At 34.5% G+C, this 9,795-nt stretch overlaps 1 protein-coding gene across 1 annotated transcript; it reads left to right on the top strand.

The window, feature by feature from the left end:
- The first annotated feature begins 2,287 nt into the window (after positions 1-2,287).
- Positions 2,288-9,453, top strand: LOC134275835 (coiled-coil domain-containing protein 170-like). Its single transcript, XM_062758128.1, has 12 exons — positions 2,288-2,547; positions 3,647-3,717; positions 3,907-3,958; positions 4,113-4,208; positions 4,389-4,645; positions 4,869-5,016; positions 5,371-5,556; positions 5,803-6,120; positions 6,332-6,532; positions 6,916-7,332; positions 7,603-7,839; positions 8,265-9,453. Exons 1-12 carry the CDS (start codon positions 2,335-2,337, stop codon positions 8,598-8,600), a joined length of 2,532 nt encoding a protein of 843 aa, XP_062614112.1. The 5' UTR covers positions 2,288-2,334; the 3' UTR covers positions 8,601-9,453.
- The last annotated feature ends 342 nt before the right edge of the window (positions 9,454-9,795 follow it).

Genomic DNA, 9,795 nt, shown 5'->3' with positions numbered 1-9,795 from the left:
TCTTTAAAAGCACAGAAGCTCACAACTTTATCAATAAAGTCAATAGAAATCACTCGATTGACCAAGCCATGTGGCACATCTCTACTTTCGTTTTCGATCATCGCGGGAAATCTGATTTATATAACGAAAGATACGAACTTGTTTTAGATCTAGATGAAACCATGCCATCATTTGTTTTGTTTAAAAACTGAATGAACATTCAGAATTATTGCTTCTAGGCTATTTCAGCAAAGATCTCTCTTCAAAAGGCTAAGTAAAGCAGCCAATCCAAGCAAATTGATGAGCATGAAAAATATTTGAATTTGTACAATTTATGTCAAACTTAAGGTGTTTCTGTCTTTTTTATTTGCTGTTGATATTTAAGATTAATTAGTGTAGGTACCTGATTTCATTTAAGGCTTACAATATACATGTATATTACATGAAAGATATCATATCATGTTAACCTATTGTGATGAAAAAGAGGGAGATTCAGATCTCAAAAGCGGTAGCATTGCGCGCGTGTTGTTTAACGCTTGGATTATCGATATCTTTCATGTAATATACATGTATATTATAATATACAATGATAACCTGCCTAACTGGAATATAATATCCCAAATGGCATATAACATGTATAAATGTACAAAAAACAAAATGAAAAAAATAAAATAAAATTTGAGCACAGGGATAGACATAACTTTCAGATTCACTTGTCCTTTGGGCAAGTGCACTCATATTTTGACTTGTCCGATTGCAAAACTTGGTTGGCCAATGGCATACATGTTAACTCTCCCGATTTAGGCGGGAGTCTACCGCTTTTTCACTCCATCTCCCGCCTACCGATTTAATTCAGAAATCTACCGCTTTTCTACAAAAGCTGCGTCTAAAGTATTTTTGGTTCGCTTGGGTATCCATTTTTGAAGCCACTCTCATAAAATCTCGCTAGATATCGCGTGATTTGACTCGGAATCATACAAACGCTTTTTTTGTACATAGATTTCAAGCACGGATTTGACAACGACAACAACACAAGACTACCAGTGATTACATTGGTTACGATAAATTAATCAACATCCCTGCCATGAAAAAGGAGATACAGCTTTTAAGAATTAGATGAAAACATTTGACATCGTCTTTAAAAGCACAGAAGCTCACAACTTTATCAATAAAGTCAATAGAAATCACTCGATTGACCAAGCCATGTGGCACATCTCTACTTTCGTTTTCGATCATCGCGGGAAATCTGATTTATATAACGAAAGATAGGAACATGTTTTAGATCTAGATTAAACCATGTCATCATTTGTTTTGTTTAAAAACTGAATGAACATTCAGAATTATTTCTTCTAGGCTATATCAGCAAAGATCACTCTTCAAAAGGCTAAGTAAAGCATGCAGCCAATCCAAGCAAAATGATGAGCATGAAAAATATTTGAATTTGTACAATTTATGTCAAACTTAAGGTGTTTCTGTCTTCTTCTTTGCTGTTGATATTTAAGATTAATTAGTGTATGTACCTGATTTCATTTAAGGCTTATAATATACATGTATATTACATGAAAGATATCGATAATCCAAGCGTTAAACAACACGTGCGCAATGCTACCGCTTTTGAGGTCTGAATCTCCCTATTTTTCATCAAAATAGGTTAACATGTATGCCAATGGCCATAACTTAGAAAGAAAATACTGGTAATTTAATCGAGCGATATAAGTAAAGAGAGACAATGTACTTTCTATTACTATTATCAAGTTCATTGCCAAAAAAATGTTGATTTGCCAGTATTTCTACATTTGTAAATACATGTAAATCAGAGATTGTACTAGACCTGTAAATTACATAACAAGAAAAAAACAAAAACAAACAAATCAAATGTGTTCCATCCAGACGATTTATCATGATGTCGAATAAAAGGTAAATATAATGAACTGTGAAATAGTATGAAACAAATTAAGATTTCTTTTCAATGTAATTCGAGGAAATTCGGTCATAATACTTCAACTTAAGAAAACTGTTTCAAAGGGTCCTTGTATTCTCTTTATAACTTGATCAACAAAAAGAACTACTTTTTCCGCTTAAGGAATAATGATTACACAAGATCAATTCATTTACCTTCATTGTGTTCTTTCTCCCAACTTTTACAGACACTCAAATTTTGCCAAGGTTGGAAGGGAAAGACAACTCCTCAACTCTCGAGAAATCTCGCGAGGAAATCACGTAGCAAGTGCGCTTCCTGTGTGTGTGTTGTGACTTGTTTTCATGTTGCTATGCAGGGCTAATGGGAACGAAAAATATATGACAACAGTGCTGCAACGAGAAGAAAAGTGATTTATACAATAATATACCAAGAAAATGGCAAGTTATCTCAGGGATGAAGACCGCCATGGTCTTCCATCAATACGAAAACATGGATTTTTAGACACACAACCTTCTCCAAGAAGAATAACGACGATAGAACATGACATCGTTCACACATCACCGGTGGCAGTGTCTAGAATACTGGCATCTGAATCCAGCCTTCATCACACTAGACCACAGTCCCCAAATCGCCGGCAGTTGACAGAGGTAAATTTATAATTATGATTTTATAGGCCTTATTATATATGTGCATATAATCAATAATTAAATTATGAGCATCATGTGAAAATAAATCAAAAAAGTACTTCTGAATCATAGGATAAGAGATTTCAGGAAAAATTGACCCAGGTCTTACAACAAATGAGTTATGGAGACTCGTACGTTTGTTACTCAAATTGTCATATTCGATGAAGTCCTATAGCTATATGTATAATCAAAAGTCTGTGTACCACCACACTGTACCATATGGTACTGAAAATCATTGAGGTTAGTGCAACTGTGGTGGCCATCCATTCAGATTTGATCCCCAAGGCTAGAAAACTCAGTAGAGAACCTGACAAGTGATTCAGGAGGCCTGGGTACCAACATCCTGATCCGATCTCTATCATTTTTTTCCTGAAACACATTTAATTACATCCAGATGAATGAATAAACATTGATACTAATGACATATTTCTATGGCTTTTTAGAAGAACGTAAAAGCAGGACAAATTTTTCATATATTCTTTAATGATAATGCTAGTATTAGATTTGTTGACAAAATATTCTTAGTAAATCCCACACTAGTCAATCACTGACTTCGATCATGACTTAAATTCATCGTTTTCTTTGAAACTTTTTTTTTTCTTTTTCATACAGCTCTTGGTAAAAAATTAGTTTCATTTCAAATTAACAAAAAAAAAGTCACATTATGATTGGTTTGAACACTTAACATGGAGACAGTATATGGTGCCGTATAAGTGTACACTACAAATTATCACATTACTTGTGTATTGATTCCTATGGGTAGCATTTATTTACATGCCACAGAACTTTCTCATGACACGGATAGAATGTTGATTGGAATGATTGCACTGTTTCCATTAAAAAATTATTTTATCTGATATTGTCAGGCTGAGTTTCATATTGCCAAGGTCATGCATCAAAAAGTATATAATGAAAGCATTAGAGAAAAAAGGCTTGGCTTATTTTAATATTCTGCATTTTAGATAATTCAAAGTATTAAATAGTTTTAATGCACTATATTAAGTAAAACTATCTGCATTGTCGAAAATCTAAGCATTGAATTTTACCATTTAATTTACAGATGCAAGAACAAATTAGATTATTGAAAGAAGAAAATCAGAAAAAAGATGCCCTAGTTCAACAGTTGTCAAGGTAATACCAGGGTATATTCATGACCTATTTTTTGTCAAAAAGTTTATGTCAGATCTATAATAAATATCATGGAAATGAATTACTGTTACAAATGTATCTCCTTCCAAAAAAGGGTAAAAATGCAACTTAATATCTTAAATATCAGCAGTTATGAAATCTTGAAATCACTTTTTATTATTTACTTTCCAGCATGGATGCAATACCAAAAGTTCAAATAAGATCTTCAGCTGACACATTACGAGTAAGTTAAATATGTTATGATGATTACAAACCCAACTTTAAAATGCTTGTTCACAACTGAGTCCAATATTGTACTGCGTCAGATAATGTAGGATAGTACAAAACTCCTTCCAGACAATTTTTCGTTTAAACTGAATTCCCATACTTTTTTTTAGCATGACACAATTTATCTTGGAGACAGACATGCTGTGGAAACTGCAAGGAGTGAATTAGCAGCCCTTCAAGTCAAAAATGATAAACTTATCATACAGGTAACATGTTTTCCAGAATTTCAATTTTTGGGGATGGAGATGAGGGGAGAGTAATATATTAGAGGTTTATTTACTAAAAGAAAAAATAATTTTTGGCATTAATTCATATTTTGCACTTGATTAAAAATTAATTAATGAATTCTTGCAAGAAGAATTAAAATCATTTTGCAATCTCCACAGATAAGAGATTATGAAGGTCAATTAGAAGCAAAAGAAATCAAGATAAGGGAACTGAAGTCCTTGTATGAAACCAGCAAAGAAAACGAGGCCAAGCTCACGAAAATGTTAGAATCACATAGGCAGCAGATTATAGAACTCGAGGGTAAAGCCGGGTCTTACGAGACTGCCGTGGGGCGGAGCGAGTTCACAGTTGTGGAACTACAGCGCCAAATCCGAGAGGGAAATGACAAAATTCTGGATTTGGAATCAAGAATCAGGTACTGGCAAGAGTTGTCTTTCTTTAGACAGATTTTCTGGTATGAATTGAATATAATGCCCTTTCTTTTTTCAGATGTTTAGCCAAATTGATATTTATAGAATATTGAATAATGAAGTTGAATTTCAAAGCTTGAGTAAAAATTAATTTTTGATTTGAAATACAGTGTGTGTGTTATTTGTTGTACAATATGAGTAAAATGCTCACATTGAAAAATGTTTTAGGAAACACCTTGAGGAGCGGGAGAGGATTGAGATGGAAATGCAGACAGTAGAGAAGAAATACACAGAGCTGGTCACACAACTGACCAGTATCATCGCTGTGGATGACATGTCTAGTGCTACATTCACTGTGGAAGAAATAGTCAGAAGGGTAAGTTTGATAAAGTAAGCATTCAAGATGCTATAATCACCTCTCTGCTCTGTATTTATCAATAACAAAGGATGTCGGTAGACAATTAATAATGGTCTTTCATCTTTAATTTTCTGTTAAACGTATATTAAAATATACTTTATTTAATAGAAAGTCAAATTTTAAATATTACATCAAATGCACAATTTAATCTCATAGAAGATATGGAGTCAGAAAGCAGAGTTATCTCCCTTATCGCAATTTACTCTTATAGAAAATATTTAGTCAGAAAACAAAGTTATCCCCCTTGTCCACAAATATTGTGACTTTAAAAGATGTTACTTTGTTATTACTTTATTGATATCCATTTTGTAGATGACTGATCTGGTGCAAGAAAATGCTTTGCTAAAGGGTAAAATTGTGACACTGAATGAAACATTAAATAGCACACAATTAGAGAGCAAAGCCAGCCGGGAGACCATCATGAGGCTGGTGTCAGAGGTCGGCAAGGAGCAAAAGGTCGCCACAAGATTCACGTCAGAGATCGATAATCTCAGACTGGTAAGATTTTAAAAAGCTCTATTTCTTTGACAAAGTTTCTATCTAACTGCCGTATCAAAGCCCTCAGATGTAATGTGGAAAATAATTTGGTGGAAGATTTATCTTGAATTTTTTTAAATGAATTCAAAGATTTAAGCTTTATTTCTTTGACAAAGTTTTTAATTGCTGTATCAAAGCTCTCAGATGTAATGAGGAAAAAAAATTGATGGGAGGTTCAACTAGAAATTTTTTTTTTTTGATGAAAAGGAAAGAGATACAGCTTTGACGGAGAAGAGGAACATGGAACGCGAAATGGCCATGATGTCAGAGAGACTGGATGCCAACCAGAGAGCTCTGGAGGCAGCGAGGTCAGAACTCGAGTTGAAACATTCCAGACTGAGTACACTCGATCGCGAGTACAGAATTAACTCGGAGGATGTCAGGAAGATTCAGACCGAGGCTCATCTCTTCAGGGAGCAAGTTGCCTCCATCTTGTCTTCTGTTGATGAAAGATGTGACATTTCAAGTGACTTCATTTTGAACCGAATCAAGACAGTTCTTGCAGACAACAGAGATCTGGTTGTGGTGAGTTGGCTTAAGAATTTCACTTATTTTGCACACATAACCTTTATTTCTACTCCTACAAGTAAGAGCCTCGGTTAACATCCATATGCAACACCTTTTTCAAAGTATCTCGCCATGAACCTCTAGCATGCTAGAGTACCATTATTTCTGTCTCTTAATTTTCATTAGCAAATATGAACCATGTTAAAATTTTCTTTAAAAATTACTTTAGAAAGTGGACTCACTTGAGGAGAGGATCAAAACTTTAACAGAGCAGCTGGAGACTCAGTACGAGTTACATAAGACGGCAGCTCACCGGGCTCGTAAGGCTGAGACTGATCTCCTGAGTTTGGAGGAACGACTACGCAGCGCAGAGGGAGAGTTGGCAGCAGGAGATGTTCTGAGGGACGAGTTCAAGTCAGACAAAGGAAAGGTGAGATGGAAGGATTTTCTAACATCATTTTTAGCAGTGTAAACTTTACCATTGACTACAACGCTTGACGTCTCTTTGTTTACACATAATAAAATTTTACTTTTATACTTATGATTTTTCAAAAAATCTTATTAATAATTGAAATACAAAGGATTAAAGCATACCTTACAGGAAAAATTTGACCAAAATGACCCTTGAACTGGACAATTTTATAGAACAATAAAATAAATTTATACATGTACCAGTGAGGGTTTTCTTTTATTAGACGATAAACGGACCTTATATGTGCATTTGTTTCAATATATTGAGATCAGAAGAACAATGTATAATAGATTTCTTTGTTTCTTTGAATTAAACAATAAAAATATTTGTTGACTTTTCAGTATCTGAGAGCCTTACAAAGATTAGGAGAAAAAATGAAGATGGACCGCATTTCCATCGACCTTGGTCTGGACATGACCATCGACGCTCTGATCGCAAGAGCGGAACAGCTAGTCAAATTGGAACAAGACACAATTGTGGACAAATCTACTCACATCTACAACCTTCAGCGCAAGGTCAAAGCCCTCAAGGAGCAGCTAGAAAGCAAAGACCTTCACCTTGATCTTTTGAGGAAGAAAATGACAAATCTGGAAGAGAAGCTTATTGGAAAAACAGAGATTGAGAAGGAGAGAGACACTGAGACCTTCAAAATCAGAAAACTTGAGAAACTGATAGAGAAATACAAAATCCAGATCACAGATCTTAAACACGAGAACACAAACCTTAAGGCACAACTCTTAGGATCCAGTGAAATTCAGGTAACAATCATGTCCACATACTGGCATCAAAATTTCTTTCTTTATATACTGTAAAAGCAAAAATTTCATTGGGGATTAAATTCTGTTTATTTCGTTGTTTACAATTCTTAAGGAAATTCAATCCCATACGATTTTTGTGTTTCTACAGTAAAATCAAATGAATAATCTTAAGCATAGAGGTAATTTCCAAAAAGCATCAAAATTTCAAAGATGGCTGTGCAGTTTAAAATAAAAACTCACAAAGTCTACAATGTAACTTTTTCCTTTCAGATGAGGACCATGGAACAGAGGAAGGAAATTGAGGAGCTGGTGGCTCAGGTTGAGGAACTTGAGGACGTGAGGAAGAAGCAGGCTAACAAGATCAAGCACCTTAAAGACGAGATCGAGATCTCGACTCAGCAGGGCCAGGAGAAGAGGCTGGTGTCTGATAACGCAGTACAGGCTCTCTCCAGCGAGCTCAGGACCAGCAAGAATGCCCTGAATGCAATACAAAACAGGGAAAAACAGGTAATGTTGTTCACCAAATTTTTGTTGCATATTACCGGTATTATTGCAATATAATTATTAAACATTTGAATTTTTCACCAATATTGCTTATGGTAAATTGTCCAAAACATAAACAAAATATATGAAAAAATTAAGATTCCTTGAGCTGAAGGTCTGTTGTAATTAGAATAAACTTAAAATTGCTTATGTTATTTGAATATTCCTTACTACTTAAATTTACATTTAAAAAAAGGATTTGAAAATACTGTGGAAAGTGTTGAGTACCTTGTTCTTTTGATAGAGTCTGGTCAAATTTGTTCATTCTAGGAGGAATTTTTTTAAGGGAATAGATTTCAATCTCTTAATAATCAATAAAGAGATCCTGTATTGAAATTGATTATAACTCAAAAAGAAATATTTTAATGGATTTGTTTTTTTATTTACAGCTTTTGGACTTCCGTAATGTGGTATCTAGAATGCTTGGTCTTGACATCAATACGCTTGCTGTGCCTGACTACGAGATCATCTCCCGACTGGAGAAATTAATCCAGGCCCATCACACTCATGCTTTTAACACCCTTAGCATGGAGGAAGCTCTAGCAGACATGGAGGATGGATTTCTGAGTGGTTACGAAGACTACCGCAGGACATTGGGAAACACAGAAGCCTCCAACTTCCGCCGCTCGCGTGAGCGAGTCAAGAGGAAAGCAGCTCGCGCTCGAGCACGCTCACTCTCACCCACCCGATCGCCAACCCGCAAAGTCGACCCCAGAGTGTACTGATCAAATTGTTGGAAAGAACAAATTTTAAAACAGTAGCGAGATTTTCGGATGTAGCTTTTCAGACAGAATTTTCCTTCCTCCAACAAATTTTTTTAAAAAAGGAAAATGCATTTAAGTCCTAGTTAGAATTTTCCTTTTATGGAAGTAGAGAACTAAAAATATTGCAATCTGTAAAAGTAACATTTTTGAATATATCGTAGATTTATATTTTTTTCCCAATTTCGGAGCATCTTTTTTAACAATCATTTCAGCATATTCAATCAAATGTGACTAGAACAGCCTGGCATTCTTTCCTTTATAGTGGTTTATGTAGTAATTTACATATATTTATACAGGAGCCATGCTTTAGTGAAAAGCGCATCAGTGTTTTTTCAATGAATTTTATCAGGTATACATGTTTAATGAATATTTCAATTGTTTCTTTTGTATGATATGCTTTTTAGGAGATTTTTCTTAAATTGTTTTTTTATTGGTGTCTGTGATAAAATGGAAAATCTCTCGAAGATCTCGAAATTCTAGAACAAAGAAAATATGGTCTGTGAAAAATTTATATACATTTATAAATTTCCTTAATAAGAGTAAGAAAGAATTTACAGTTTTTAATCGTCTTGATTTGGATGATAATGAAAAGGAATGAAAGTTTTCCCCAATCCATTACAATTTTGCTCATTTAGTCATTTTTACATTTTATGCAATTTTCGTCATTGTTAAGTTAGACGGTATATTATAATTGGTGGTTGTTAATGCTCTTTGTAGTTGCCCACTATGTGTCAAAAGTTTTTGTACATTTTAATGGTGTACCATTATATTGTAATTAATTTATATATTTCTCAATAAAAGCAACTGCCAGGAACATTGTTTTTTGTTTTATCTTTTCACCCCCAAAGGAAGTTAGGAGACATGTTGTTATAAAGGTCTACTTTCTTTTGTCTGCTGTAGTTTCTCACAATTGGTCATGCCAATCTTAATGAAACTTCAGAGGAACAATAATCACAATATATACATGTGTAGTCAAGATTTTCACTTGTGCATGCAGCATTCAAAATGGTGACTGCATGCATTGAAACATTAACTGAGAAAGGGCACCTCAGGATGATGGTAAATGCTTGCATTAAGATTCTGTTCTCTTCCTTCAATTTACACCCCGCTTGAATAGTGGGAGGGTACCGGTATATAGGGATATGGATGTCCATCC

This window comes from Saccostrea cucullata, unplaced genomic scaffold, assembly GCF_032062105.1.
Source record: "Saccostrea cucullata isolate Sc308-1 unplaced genomic scaffold, CSIRO_AGI_Scuc_v1 ctg7648, whole genome shotgun sequence".
Lineage (NCBI taxonomy): Eukaryota > Metazoa > Mollusca > Bivalvia > Ostreida > Ostreidae > Saccostrea > Saccostrea cuccullata.
The sequence above is the reverse complement of the archived record's forward strand: the minus strand, read 5'-3'. Positions and strand labels throughout refer to the sequence as shown.